Source organism: Falco peregrinus, chromosome 11, assembly GCF_023634155.1.
Source record: "Falco peregrinus isolate bFalPer1 chromosome 11, bFalPer1.pri, whole genome shotgun sequence".
Taxonomy (NCBI): Eukaryota; Metazoa; Chordata; class Aves; order Falconiformes; family Falconidae; genus Falco; species Falco peregrinus.
This window is the reverse complement of record NC_073731.1, coordinates 22,456,007-22,472,059: the sequence shown is the minus strand read 5'-3', so window position 1 is coordinate 22,472,059 and position 16,053 is coordinate 22,456,007. Positions and strand designations below refer to the sequence as shown.

General features: G+C 38.5%; 1 protein-coding gene across 8 annotated transcripts in view; it reads right to left on the bottom strand.

Moving 5' to 3' along the window:
• The window catches only part of RPS6KC1 (ribosomal protein S6 kinase C1), a 90,628-nt gene that overhangs the window by 74,114 nt on the left and 461 nt on the right, over positions 1 to 16,053 (bottom strand). For 6 of the 8 annotated variants that reach the window (XR_008749158.1, XR_008749159.1, XM_055816087.1 and 3 more), the window contains exons 2-3: positions 11,738 to 11,773; positions 7,182 to 7,302 (exon numbers count right to left, since the gene is read on the bottom strand). Coding sequence is in view for 6 of the 8 variants with exons in the window: in XM_055816087.1 (XP_055672062.1) it covers positions 7,182 to 7,302; positions 11,738 to 11,773 (157 nt within the window). In the remaining 2 variants the exon portion in view is untranslated. Of the gene's footprint in view, positions 1 to 7,181; positions 7,303 to 10,425; positions 10,542 to 10,745; positions 10,861 to 11,737; positions 11,775 to 16,053 lie in introns of those variants that run through there. The other 2 variants (XM_027788484.2, XM_027788486.2) reach the window with 2 other exon arrangements.

Sequence of the window (16,053 nt, the reverse complement as noted above, 5' to 3'; positions counted from 1 at the left end):
AGCAAGGAGAAAGAAGGCAAAGGCAATGCTACCACGTTGAGTGGCAACGCTGAAATCAGGCCCCATTAAACTGCTCAAACTTCCTATGTCTTCCAAACAACACTGGGGGTGCATTAGGGCTTTTGCTTCATTTCATGCAAAATACGGTATCGTGAAAAAAAAACCTTCCCTCAGTAAAGCACAACAGCACAGGCCAGTTAAACGAATCTATAAAATAACACAAACACTGTTATAATGCAACAGAAAATCAATCACAGAGAAGTAAACACCTAACAAGGCCAGAAACAGGTAACTTTTGCAAGAAAGTAATGTGCTGTTTTTCTTGGCTTCCTAGGGAACTTTTCCCCACTTTACTTCATCATCAAACCCAATAAAAACTAGTTTTTCTCATCCACATCTCAGTACTTCCACTGGACACCAGACAGGACATGTCAGGACCAGCATTGCCAGGCTGACCAGAGCACGTTCACCAATTGTCCAGGAAACTGCAAACCCCACCAGTATGAGCCGAGCCCGCGGGCCCTTGGTAGCACCACAGCACATGCTCTCTTCTTACTCAGCTGCTGTTTCACAGACTTTGCAGAAATATAATTACATTTGCAACTGCCTTCCCTCTCAAATTTAGCCACATGAGTAAGAGGCTTGACTTTCTGACAGCACAATTACATAAGCCTTATTTTCTTAGGAAGCTGAGCTAAAAAAAATGAATACATGTTTGAACAGAGTTGTTGAAACATTAGTCACTGTCACATTTTCCAGCTCATCAGCATCATGATATACTATCAGGACAACCACTTACAGAACTAGAGGACTTGGGGGGAAGGAAGAACATAATTCAGTACTGGTTTGTTCACAGACTATCTGGCATCTTGCTGGCAGTTTCATTCCCAGCCAACCCTGACTAATTCCTTCCCTCTCTCCCTTTTTTCATACTTTCAAGCAATCTTGTATTGCTCAGCACCTTCATTACTACCTTTCTCAATCAGATGTTCAAAGGTGCTCAGATACCCAGCTGACTCTTCAAACATTTCTATCAGGAAGCCTTTGTGCATCTAAATCAACATTATTTCCACAATTCTTTACATCTCTCAGACAACATGGAAGCTTCACTATATGTCCATGTCTTTCCAGGGTTTTAGGAAGCATCAACTACAATCTTAGCCTATGGCAAATGCATTAGCACAGTTCTGCTACTCCCTCCAGCAGTTTTCCATTCAGTATTTCTTATACAAATGGAAGCCAAACGTAAATTCCTGTAAAGAGAATCCACAAATCATTTTGTGGAGCAGATCTGAACAAAACACCGAACAAAACTAGTGTTCATGTTTCAGTTAGTTTAACTCTCACAAGACTTCCAACACAGTCATCACACCCAGTTCTTAAATATGCTACTTCATTTGGTATTTTCAAATTCCAGAAGTATCCTTATCTGAGCTTTATAATGTGGATCACCTCTCTGACTCACTGCTAGCAAGTTGTCAGTATCTGGTGGGTTTTGGTTTCTTTTTGTCAGGGCAGGGGGAGTATTTTTTTTTAATACTAGAATACATTCCTGCAGTTGTTAGATACAACACATGCTGAGTACAGATTTACCGGTATTCTGGCAAAATGCCATGTATAGCCAACATACGGGAATACTTAGTGTCAAAAAAAAAAAAAGTTTGAAAAGACTGAAGAAATTATGCATATTAGGGTAAGGAGAGTAATCACTACCCAAAAATAGGTATCATAATTGCTGCATAACAATTCAGAGAAGTTTTAACTGATCTGCTAGGACATTTTAAAGTCCCATGCTCAAGTTCATTATGTTCTCTGCATAAAATGGGCGGAAAAGGTTCAAGCAAAGTACAGAAACAGCAAAATTATTTCTTTTTCCCACCCATAACAGGTTTCATGCTTTGATGTGACCAGCTCTATTGTAACAGCATATGAATACATGCACTTGCACTTTGTAATTATCAAAAGCTGTAGTATACCACATGCAACATAGGTCAGTTCTGTGGGTGTGGCAAGCCTTTGGTTGCATGAACTAGGGAAGCACAGCATGACCCATTTGTTTTTAAATACGTCTCACACCATCTCCTAAAACTCTGCATGCTGAACTTGAGATTCTGCTCAGGTTTAATACTTCTACTACAAGCAAGTCTGACTGTCAGAACCACCAATGCTCATTTTTTAAAGTGTACTCTGCTCAGAACTATATATATATACATTACTTAAAGCACACACATATAAAAAAAAAAAATCAACAATAAGCCAGCAACTACTGGCAATGCTAATTAGTAACTAGTTTAAAAACTGCAACAAGTGCAGTATTATCACAGGAGAGAAACACTGCAGAAATGCTTCATTAAATCAGCTTGAAAACAAAAGGTCTTAACAGAGGTGGACCTTGCAGCTCACCTCTAACTAGACTGAAATCAAGTTTGTCAAAACTGAAAAATCTACTAAGATTACATTTTTCCTCTAGTACAAAAAGTATTAAGACTGATCTGCAGATAAATGCTCTAAATTTAAATAAAACACACAGCTTTTATTATGCGTAGAAGTGAGACTGAAGGATGCACAGTAAAATTTTACGCGTAAATAGAAACCTAATTCTTAAATTGAAGAGTCAGACATTTCTGTTCCTTTCAGCTATGCATGAATCATTTAAGATTTGTTTTTACATTACCTCCTCTTCCTTGTATTCTTCCATGGCTCAGCTTCATTCAAAGGTAGTGGGCTTTGTTTTGGTTTAGTTTTATTTACAAAAAAACTCTTTGAAATTAACTACATTGAATATTTCTGTAATTTCCTTCTCTTACAAGGTACATTGCAGTCACTTGTTCACCAAATACAACAGAAGAAGGCTGTCTTTCAGAAGAGATTTCACTCAATTCTTCCTTTGCTTACAGGGCTAATTAATGTAAAAACAGCTAATTTGCATTTCTTAAAAATTAAAATTATTTAATATATTAGAGCCCACATTTTCTTCCACCCTGATTCTCTTTTCACCCTTCACTTTCCTCCCTTATGAGCAGCTATCATATCTTCCAGGTGAAATTAAACTATGCTTCGCAAATATTAGCTTTGTAAATACTTTGTCCAGGGAGCACTCTATAAATCAGATATAAAATCACGTCAGGATGAAACTAATACTATATTCTCTATTTCACCATTAGGGCACAATTTCTGACCCAGCGCAGAAACTTATACCACTTCCAACTCCATAAATAAGCAAAAATAAAATTGCATGAAATTTGATTACAGTGAAAGACAATTTAAACTAGGAATTTTACCCAGCTCTGCACAGAGCCGTAAAATCTGCAACAGAGTTCTGACTCCTTCCCTCTCACTTAGTTGGCCCACACAAGAAAGGGCTAAGTCAGAGGCTCCCTAAAAGCTCTAGGGGCAGATTAGACTTGGGTTATAAACTAACTTCAACTTGTTCAAGTCGTTTATGTCAGTATATTCTTTAAAGCATCTCAGTCCCGTGCCTACACACAGCAGACATCAAAAACAAACAGTAAGTAGTGAAAATTACACGTCTATGGCAGTATTTGGTCCTGAAACAAAGGGAAAATTTGTGCTTTCCAGGCTGAGGTTTTGCCTCCAGCGGGGTTTCATACAGTTTCTCGGCACTCAAGGCAAAGGAGGGCCAGCAAAAACCTACAGAACTGTAACCCCAGGCAGTATTACATTGCTGTCACACAAAGTGGTGGAAAAAAGGCTGACTAAACAACCTCGGTTTTTGCACTTTCCAAACAGACAGGCTTGACTATCCCAAAGTAATAGTAGACGCCAAAAAGAAGAAAAAAAAAAAAAAAAAAACACATCAAAAAAAGTAGAATACAAAAATAATTTTAAAAACCCAAACAAAACAAAAAAAATGAAGAAAAAGAAAACCACACAGACCAAAAAAACCCACTAAAAATGCAGAAAAATCATGAAAAAATGCTAGGATACACAAAAGCACACAAAAGCTTATACTAAAAGCATGCAAAAATGCTAAAAATGTTTTGCACATTTTTCTATGTGAAGTATGTAGTAGAACTGCCAAAAGCATACCAGACACTGAAACACACTAAAACTGTGACACAGGGAAAAAACACACAAAAACATGCAATAGATGCATGCCAAAAAATGTGCAACACACTGGATGCTAAAACATGCTAATATGAGACAGAAAGAGTGTGGGAAAATACGCTCTAGATGCATGCTCAACATCGCTATAAATTCTACACAATGAAAACCTTCAAAAATCTGTGCTAGATGCATGCCAAAACATACCAAACGCTGAGTGGATACTAAACCATCCACAACACAAGGAAAAAACATGCAAAAATACATGTGACAAACATGGAAAACAGGCACAACACATGGAAAACATGCAAATACACACAAAAGCAGGCACTACATGCATGCCAAAAAGCACCAAATGTGCTGAACACTAAAAATGCTAAAACAATATGGAAAAAACACGAAAAAGGCATGTGGTAACAGAATGCAAAAAACAAAAACCAAACCCATGCTGGATGCTAAAAACACCTAAAAGCACATCATAGATGCCTACAAAAAAAAATGCTGAAAGTGTGCTGCAGGTTTAAAAACCCATCAAAACATATTAGAAACAACGTGGCAATAGAAAACAACACTGCTACCACACCTCAGAAACAAACAAAAAAAACCTTAAAACTTGGCAAAAAAGAGTTTGTGGGAGATGCATGCCAAAAAATGCCAAACTTGCTAGATGCTTAACACACCACTGCAGCAATGCCAAACATGCTGTGAAAACCCTTTAGGAACCAAAACTCACACCCAAAATAACAATGCAAAATTCACACCAGAAACCTTGCCAAAAAAAGAGCATACGTTAGATGCATTCACAGAAATGCCAGATAGGCTGGACACTAAACACTGTGCAAGGTGCATACAGAAGCTATAAATATAGGCTGAATGCTTTAAAAAAACAAACAAACAAAAAAACCCAGCCCAAAAACCACACACAAAAGAACCAACCACCAAACTAAAACAACTTGTAAACACCACGAAAAGACCTTAATAACCCCAAAACACCTAAGCCTGGCCAAAAACACCTTACAAACTGAAAAGTCTGCCTAAAACCACATCCAAAAAAAGAGCACATGGTAGAATTATCAAAAAAAAAAAAAAATGCCAAACATGTTGGAAGCTTAAAAACCTGTTAAAATGCCTGATAATTGCATGTGGTGCTCTGCAGTTAGCAATGCCAAAAACACAACAAATACACTGGACACATTAAAAAGTGCTGCAAAATTATTTAAAATCCACTGAAAAATCATGCGGTACATGCATGAAAGAAAAGCTACACTTAAGGAACACCAGATACTAGATGCAAAAAAAAAAAACCAACCAACAAACAAAAAAACAAACAGAAACCCCAACCACACAGAAACATTGCAGCAATGCCTTAGGAACCCAAAACCACACCAAAAAAAGCATAGAGTTCATACCAGAAACCTTGCCAAAGAAGAGAGCACACAGTAGATGTTTGCCAAAAAATGCCAAACGTGCTAGATGCTCAAAATCACACAATGTACATTAAAAAACCACACAAGCTGGATGCTTGAAAAAACAAAACATACTAAAACACCATGAAAATGCCTTAGTAGCCCCAAAACCACATTAGAAACTAAAACGCCTGCCAAAAACCACACCAAAAAAGAGCACATGGTACAAAAAAAAAAAACAAAAACACCACGAACACCAAAAAGCACCAAACATTTTGGACTGACAGCAACACCTCAGAAATGCCTTAGAAATACTCGAAAAAAGAAGTGGTAGGTGCATGCCAAAAAACACGAAGAAATCCTGGACACAAAGAACGCCACAGCCATGCCTTAAACAAAAAAACCACAATACAATGCATGAAATCCTCATCAGAAATCTTGCCAAAAAAAACTAACCAAAAAAGCACGTGGAAGATGCATGCCAAAAAACCACTAAATATTAAAGTAGGTGCACACCAGAAAAAAGCATCAAGACAGACCAGACGCTTTAAAAAATAATACGCTGGAACAACTCCTAAATGCCACAGAAATGCTTTAGTAACCCCAAAACCACTTCAGAAATCAAAAAGCTCAGCCAAACCTAAACCAAACCAAGAACACATGGTAGATGTAGGTAAAGAAAGGCCAAATGCTTCTTGGACACCTAAAAAAAAAAGATGACATTAAAATGCCTGGAAAAAAGGCTTGAAAGCACATGGTAGGTGCATGCCAAAAAGCACCAAACCCATTCCAGGCAGCAACGCCTTCAAAACGACTCAAAAAACACTCACAAAGCATGCGGTAGATGCATGCAAAAAAAGATGCCAAACATGCTGGACACATTAAAAAAATGCTGAAGAGATGTTTAAAAACCCAGTGGATGTTGTGCAATATATATGCACACCAAAAAAACAGCAACAGTTTGTGCTGAACACAAAGAATATGTGCTAAAACAAACAACAAAAAAAACCCACTACACCACCATTTATTTTATAAGCACAACATACTGCTAAAAAAAAAAAAAAAGTGTGGTAGCTGTAGTTCTACATGGAGTCATACCACTTCACTGAAAGTCCACCTATGGCTCATTCACAATGACATATACATCAGATTTAAGTTAAGACCTTTGACTTTGTCCCATGTATTTCTCACAGAGTCACAATACTCTTACAGGTTGTTCTGGTGAAATAGTTAACTGCTATATGTAAAACTGACCTCAAAAGCCTAGCCAATAAAATTGATAATTACAATCAAATTCCTAGAATAAAATCCTTTTCTGCAACAGCCACCTGATAGTTTACTATAATTCATTGCTAAAAATCAGACAGCTCATGTGAAAATCTTTGTTCACTGCTCAAGTGCTGTTCACAAAGCTATATACACGTTATGCTCCTGAAAACAAGGAATGCATGTTGTGAAGATACAGGACATATATGCCAATAAATATCTGAGCTAATATTTCTAACATGGAAGCAAGGCTATAACCACCCCTGTCAAAAAAAATGAATAAAAGTATCAAGGTATGATACCAGCACACCTACAAGTAAGACACAACACACTAAAAATTGAGTAGTAAAACACATGGAAAAGAGTTCCATGCAGCTGCAAAACAAGATGTATTTGTAGATACTGAGTCAAAGTATTTCAGTGTCAGGAAGGAATTATGCTTACCAAATACTATTGCTTTGGCAAAAGGTGGAAAGAGTTCTGTATGTCTGCATAGGTTTTTATGAATTTGCCAGAGATCTTTGTGCAGTTTCTTAAAGTCACTGTATCTCTTCCAAACGACTATCTGCAGCAGAGAAAGGGGAAAGAAGTGTTAGTGAGGTTGTTTGCACTGCATCACACCACAAATACAGTTTTTTAAGCAAATCAGAGCTCTACCTTCAGCAAATATGTTTAACAAAAATAGACAGTCTGAACTACCAACTGTTTAACAACCATTTAAAAAATGGTCATCTGTCCTTAACACCAATTTTGGCTAAAAAGACTACAGTGCATAGAAAAAAATATGAAGTAAAAGCTGAAAGAAGGAAACAGAGAAGGCAAAGGCAGCACCGTTTCAGTCACGCTGAGATCCAGACCTACACAGGGAACCAGTAAGAGAGGAAAAAAAAGCTGAATAGTAGTGTTGCGCTATCCAGCACTCAATAGCATGATGTGCTTGGTGCAGCTGCAAGTATGGGGAAGAGACAACAGCAAAAGAGAAAATGAGGGAAGAGAAATCAATACAAGTAAGGGATTCTTAAGGACAGCACATTGAGCATCCAGAACTATAAACTAGCTTGTAATTTATGTAAAACACTGATCAAGTGTAAATGCAAGCCCACATTTTAAATGGTTTGTTACTAATAACCATGATAAAAAATTGATTATGTTCCTTTTGAAATCTAGACAGAATCTCCAACTTCAGGAATGCAAAGGCAGCATTGGTTCATTACACCAGCTTTTCCTGATCCATCCTCTCCAGAAAAAGGTAGTCATCTCCCAGCCAGGTATCCACCTTATCCTTCTTCCATCTCCTTCTTTTTATTCTTTCCATTCAAGGCAGGAGGAGAACCCAACAGGAGAGTCATGCCAGGGAAAGAACTGAGCAACAAAATTTACATTTGACTGCTAACAAGTTTGCCATCGGGATGAAAAAAAAATGGACAAAGACATTTTATATCTTGGTCTCATTTTTGGTCAGACTCACTAAGCCATCATAACAACCCTCAACACTAATGTAAAGTGATGAAAGCAGAACAGGGCGGGGTGGGGAGACACGACACACACAAAAAACACAAGAGAGACTGCAACGCATTCAGCAGTTGATTCCAGTGTTCCATCAGTCAAATGTTTCAATTAGCTTAATACAACTAACCACAATTTAAGAGATTCCAAATATTTGTGACTGATTTAACAGGCTGCCTTCTCATGAGCAAGCTTAATTGAAAAACTACTTTTTTCAAGCAAACCAGGTTTAGAGCTCAGTACAAAGTTTAATTTTAGAGGAGTTTTTTTTGTTGTTTTCTTGGAGTTTTGGAGGTTGGTTGGTTGGTTGCTTTTAAACACCAAAGTCAGAGGCCTTCTAAGTTTCAGCAGGTGCAAGTCCTACCTACAGAACAATGCAGTTACAAGGTAACAGGACTGTTAACAGTAGATATGCAAAGCTTTAATATGGCAACAGTCTAGCCACCTTATAAACTTGGCTATACTGAAACTAGCAGGCCTGATTCAGCCCCAACTATTACGCACACATTTTCAGGAGTCAATTACAACTAGAACTTGGTTGAGTTCAACAGACAAGGGAAGAAAAATCAGGATCTTTCAAGAAGGCAAACTAGTTATTTCGCTATCAGAAACAGTAATTTTTCAATGCTGTACTTTCACCTAATCCAATATCCAGAAAGTAGATGATTAGCACTTCTTGAGCAGTACGCATATAAAACACAAAACTGCTTAAGATGGTGAAGTCTTGAAACATTAAGTTACTCTACTGTCAGTACTTGGAGACAACGTGAAAAGCTGCCAGAAAATAAGAACACGAGATTCCACTCCACTTTAAAAAGTGTCATTTTTTACTGCTGCAAGTGATCTCCCAATAGCCAAGAAGAAAAAAAATAAATATCTGTAAGCAGCTTGCATAGCAAAAGCAGTCAAGGTCATCCTCAAACCTTTCACAAGCTCACAGAAATCATGCCTTTGCATGCATGCGCCTCAGCAAAGTTAGCAAAGTTCCCACTCTAATATACTCATTAGAAATCAGATTTGGAGGAAGGACACGTTGCACTGAGGCCCAACGAAGCACAGCAAGTATATCATAAAACATATGTTAGACTTGTAATGCAATAAGGTGCTTGTCATGGCTACAGCCAGTAGATCTCTATTAACTCGTATGATTCATCTGTTCCACAATGAACAACCCTTTCTCCTTCATGAATGAGAGAAAAATACCCACAGGACTACCCTAGCTACAACTGCCTCACGATGCTGCCACCATCAATCCCCAGAAGCAAGAAAATTGAAGTCCACTAGCCTTTCTGTATATATTAAGTCCTACACACACAACTTCCTATTACCTTCTTTCATCCTTTTGAGAAGAAAGCCCTTACAAGGTTATCTTCCTTCCTGTCTCAGCAACAACAGCTAGGATTATCTTGAAATACAATTGGCTGCAGTGGGAGAGATGCTGTATTAAAGGCTGGCATCCCAAAGGGCAGTTAAAAAGAGGCGACAGAAAACTGGTAAGTAGAGTTGAGGTCACAGCACATAGCCTTATGTGCAGTTGTATGTATGTAATGTATGTATTAAGATCACAGCAGTGACATTAAAAGAGACTTCTGAATGAGTAAGCAGGCACAACCAAGTGATCCTGTATGGGTGCGGGAAGGTGGTTGCACCAGACAGATTGTAAAGCAACAGGGTGGTTGTGTGCACAAGACAAGATTTTGTCTATTGAATTTCTAATTGAGCATTCTGGAAAAACAGGTTAGGACCATGTTCTTTTTCTTTCAAAGGCTGTCCACTATTTTTTTTATCATAAGAAGCCAGTAAAACAGAAAAGCTCCCAGCCTATGTGCTTTTCTGACTACAACTCACCCTTATGGCAACTACCATCTAGGATATTCCTTGTAATAATAGGTACTTTCAGATGCTTGCTTATAACAGAATCACACCACAACCTAACATGCTATCACATGCAAAATAATTCATTTGATAAAATGAAGGGTGGCAAAGGGCAGTCATCAATAAGTTCATAGCACATTTATGCCTTCTTATTGCCTAGAGTATGTAGAACTCTGCATGGCTAACCTACAGCCACAGAAAAATCAAAGCCAACAACCAAAGCAGTGACTAAAAGATACAGTTTTGCTACTGTTTCAAAACTACTTAACATATAATTCATGCAAGACTCCAGCTGAAAGACACTTACAACATATTTTTCTGATGAATGGCTCATCAACAGCTGCTATAAAGTGTTTTTTCCACAAATGAAGTTTAAGGTAATGGCAGAATGTGCTCATGGATAGATTCAATTCAGGAGTGTCCCTGGAAAAGGTGAACATCAATCTACAAACTACAATAATGCAGCTAAACTAGATCCATGATCATCTCTTGATTCTGATAGGCTATTTTAATCTTCTAGAGATTAAAAAAAAATGCAAAAAGCACGAATGCTCATGTTTGTCTGATTCTCAAGATTTCAAAGCAGGATGCAACAAACGGGTGTTAGGTGTATTAGCCAATTCTCACCTCTGCCAAGCCACTAATCAGTAACTCATTGTTTGACCACATAGAGATGCAATGAATTCATCTATGGGCTCTTCTTTCATCAACTATCCAGGTTCTCCTCAACTGTAGTGAGAGACTGCACCAGAAATTGAACATATGCATGTTACACAATGTCTGAAAAGCTGTAAGGTTGCGCTTTTGAAGGAAGGTTTTGCATGTACATAGTATAATAGTATCAATGTCAAGCCATTAGTCCAGAAGAAATCAAGAGGGAAAAAAGGTGTTTAAATCTAAAAAAAAAAAAAAACCAAAACACTAAAACCAAACCCACAACATACACACACATGATGTATTTTTTTGTCTCAATAAAATGGTTGCTGACAGTCTTTTGAGCTATTAAAGAGGCACAAGAATACAGCAGACCCTTATTCAGAGACTTTTCAGAAGAGTAAGTAATTTTAAAGTTTTATCAAAGTATACCACTAGAAAATACTAAAGGAGCCTCAGAGAGATAGGCATAATGTACGACTTGCAGTCTCATCTCTCTCAGCTACTCCTATGCTCCTCCATTTTCTCTCTTCAGTAACAGACAGTAATGGTGTAGGCTTTTCAATGAAGTATTGGTTAAAGAGGAAAAGAGTACCTACAGCTGAGACCTAAGACTTGGATTGTGGACTGATCTCTAATTTTATCAGTAAGAGTTAAGTAACCATCAATTTGCCAATTCTACCCCTGAGAAAAGAGCTTACAAAGTTATCAAAGCAGTTTTGTCATCAAAAGACGCTTTCCTCCCTAAGACTTTGTTTCAAGTCATGATTCATCACTGAGAGATGAATTGCAACATGTTACGCTAGCTACTGTTTTCAACCATGAAAGCTAAAGACAAATGGAAAGGTACAAAAAACTGCTCAACTTCAGTGACAAAACACACAGAAATTGCTAAATTACACCAAAGATGCTTCAAAAGGCATAGTGGGATACACAAAGACATTTGCACAAGTTTAAACTGTTACCTCCTGGACATCCTCTGGATTTTTTCTTGAAACAATCTGAAAAAACAAAACAAAAAAAACACATATAAACTTGGGTTTTCAGTCTGGAAGTTAAAAAGTAAAAAAAAAAACATACAATCATTTGTTGCTGAAGGGGGAAAAAAAAAAATCTGAAAAAAGGCAAACAGTGGCATGTTCCCCAGCATTCTTCATTTAGCTTCAGAGAAGTCCAACATCCAAATACAAGACAGTGAGGTATTTTAACAGCAGAGTCACTGTGATTAGAAATAAAGATGTACATTCTAGGCAAAATGGCACAGAGGACATCTCACAAAACAAAGCTATGTAGAGCACAACCCCCACCATCTTCCCAGTCTCTTCCTATTAATTCATATTAGGGCCACATTACTCCCAATAAACGGAGCTAATTAAGGCTACTTGGCTTAATATAAGCTGCACAGAACCTCACTGTGAATGTGAAGCTGTGCATTTACTAAGATAGTATTTCCGCTTTACTTACCGCCATCAATGCGCACACATCTGACTATCCTTGTGTGTTTGTTTCTCCTTAAACACTCATTGCCTAATTAATTATAAATGACTTTGTCCAGCAGAAAATCGCAGTGAAAATGAGGCTTGGCTACACACCATAGAGAAGCCTGTACTTTGTCAGGATTTTTTTCTTTATATAAATATTGATCACAAGAGCCTTTGTAATCTAAGTTCTGTATTGGGCTTATAAACAGCAGTAAGAGCATATCCACACACAAAAAAAAAATATCAAAAACATCTTTAATTTATAACTGCAATTATCTTGTGCAAGTCACTATATACTTCATTGCAACTCAGCCAAAGCTGTTTAACAATAATTAGCCTATTGTTAGCTAAAGAAAAATAGGGTGCTCTCAACCCAACTGAGACTATCCACAGTGACACACCCCAGAATAATTGATGCTGTGAACACGCGATGCATATAGGCAAGCACAAGGAGTCCACACTACTTGCACCCCAGAGACCAAAACACCATCCTGCTGTACTGCAAGCACCACGCAGCTGTTGCTTTAAGATGGAAGTCACTGAATCTACACTTTCCTCTTGCTAGGTGACAATAACATACCCCTCATGCTCCCCACAAACTAGCTCTCTTCCTCTTTCATTTTTCAAGAATCCTTCCCAAAGCCTCTCAGATTTCATAACATCATCTTACTACATAGCCCAGCCACTGCAATCTTTCACACATTTTGGAGGAGACAAGACAGAAAAGAGAAGCGTCACCTTTTCTTGCAATCTCCCAAAAAACCTAAAACATTTTCCTTCACAAGTCTAAGTTCTTTCTCTCACCTTGCACATCAAAGTCCTCTTCTTCCAGCGTAGTCTACATTGAAGAAGATTTTATCAACTTTTCCTCACTCTTGAGTAATCTAACATTTGGCAACTAATTTTAACCTTGGCAGCTGTTGCTCCTTCATTCACTACCAGACAGTTCATATGTACAATAGGTGAAATATTACTAACCTTCTTTTCTAATAGCTGGTGTACTTGATATAAGGAGCCTGTAGAGCTGGGGGAAGAAGATATCATAGGCATCGCTACACATCACAGAAGAACACCAAAGGGCACACACCAACTGCTTTGCTTTGCAGTTCACCTTTAGTTAAAGCCTTGCAACAGTTTTGGCAGCTAGGTAAGTTACCAGATGGGCAGAAGGAGACCCAGAGAGATGAGTAATTACCCAGCCAGTTAGTAAGAATCTGGAATAAAACCCAGAGGCCCTGTTCACACTTGTTCTAATGTTACATCGCCTTCTATATCTACCAGCCTTGCCAACTTTAAGTCAGGATGTAATAATTTATGTGTTGTTCAACTTTGTTATTCATATCCTTTTCTGAAGGTCAAACTCGGAAGAGGTCTGCCCCTTCAGTCCAACCTATGATCAACCTAGAGACTTGGCAAAGATGATCCAATTCCCTAAATTTTCAATGCCCTTTTTTAATCCTCTCACAAGGATCAATGCAGTCAGCTCCTTCTGCCAATCTGTAATGCAAGCACCATTAAACTATTTTTTTAAATATTGTTAGGATACCCACCAATGAGCTAAGCAATGTATAATTACCATATTAGACTCTGAAAACCACCGAACAAAGTATTTCATATTATCCTGTTCCTTGTCTGAACTGCAGATACCCAACAAAATTCATTAGAATTTTAATTATCATTAGTAATTGTAATCTTCTAAATCATCTGAAGTTTCACTAGTGGCCTATATTTTCAGTTATCATTAAAGAACATTCCTCGTATCACAACTCACTGATATCCCTTTCTGTTCTTTAGCCTTTGGAAATGGATATGAAAAGGCCAATATTAATTTAATCTTGTCTGCACTTACAATTATTTCACAGTTTACAAGTAAATAAAATATATATACTCTGCTATACAAAAAAAACACCTTTAAGAAAAAGCTACGATAAGGACAGACCACCTTAGCACTCAGGATAGACTGCATGGGTAGTTGGGCCTTTAAGTCAGATGTCTGGGACGCACTAAACAAGTGCTTTCTCATCCATGATCGTTAATCCATCATTACATTGGAACAGAAAGTTCCCTTAACTTTGTTTCACAAAGGAATCACTGAAAGGAACCAGAAACCTCCACTAGCACGTACTGAGTACCCTAGATCTCAGCCAGAAGGGTATTCAACACAATGGGAATATCCACCTCACTTTTTTTCCTGGCGGTCCCCCAAAGTTGCTGAGCATCAGATCAGCAAATACAGCTGTAGTGCTGTGATATCAAACATGGAGCCAGATCACTGCAGGAACAGGAGGAAGGAATAGGAGAAAAGAAAAAGGAAGGGTAACAGATACGTACACTGAATCACCTTTAAATCATTTCGTTCAGCATCTAACTCCCCAAATCCTCATTTCAAGCACTACACTAACAGATTACCAGATAGAATCCAAACGAAAAAACAGTTATGTATACTTCTACATTTGTGAATCCAAAGCATCCTTTGCTGCATTAGAAGAGAAACATTTTTTCACTTTGAGGATTTCAGATATCAAAACACACTGAAGAACTAATGCTCAGTTTAATTTGGACAGCTCACATAATGATCAGCTCCTGATTCTGTACTGCCTGGCTTGGAAAAGCACCAGAGCATCTACAACTTATGGGACACTGAGAAAGGATGACATTCCTCCCTAGTTAGCCCCAACTTGCTTTTGAACACTTCTGCATAAACCAAAATATCACAGAGTATTTTAACTGGCTTTAGCCAATAAGAATTAAGTCACCAGAATAAAATAAGCAGAATTCTCAGTTCATTCCTACTATTCCCTATTGCACTGGCACAACTTTTTGAAACACACACACAGACTTAGCCCATCATGAGCCACGGCACAAAGATGTGATGGTACTGTTTTCCTCCTTGTGTCTATCTCAGGGAAAATGACTTTTCTTTTTTTTTGTCTTAACAAACGCTACATTTTATTGGACTAAAAAAATGGTTTAAACATGTCCCATACTTCTGTTCAGAGACCCTGTACATATATATTTGATAAAAAAGAATAAAAAACCCCAATTTTTCATTTCACAAGTCACACAAAGTGATCATAGCTGAACAATTTGAGTACTATGATATATATATACACAGAGAATGCTGTATTCTTTGAATTAAGGGACAGGTGTATACAAACATACACTGCTGTCACAGGCAGCACATCTACAGTAACTACAAGATCAGACATTATTTAAATAAGCTCTGTCCCTCTGACACTTTCTGATGCTCTCAATATATCCCACCATTCCTGTGACCTGAATTCCCACTCCTCTTGCACCTACCGCCACATATTTATTTACGCCCCTCCCTTTTTGGCTTAAATAGGAAAGCAGAGGGAAGAGAAAGAAAATTTCTCCAGGAGGAACAGAAGGAGCTTTGAGCAAAACCCGGGCTAGGCCAGCTCTCCCCACACCCAGTTACGTGCTGCAGCTTTCCTCCCTCGCACGCTAGGCCCCCCTGACTCTCCCAGACCCCCTCCTGCCCAGAGGGGGCTGCAACCCAGGCACAGGCTGCCCCGAGGAGAGGGGCTGCCTCAGCACCCCGCAGCTCCGTGCTGTGCCCCCGCACCGCTGCCCCGGCCTCCCTCCCGCTGGCCGCGCCGTGGGGCAGCCCGGCTGTAACCGTCCCACAGGCCTGGGGCAGAAGAGGCCGGGACAAGCGGGCAGCGGTTGGGGTTTAAGCTATTCTCACACACCCTGCGACAAACAGGAAAGAAACTGACAGTGAATTGCAAAGCGTCTTCGAGGCGATTACAACGTTGTGTGAAGGTGCAAGTTGG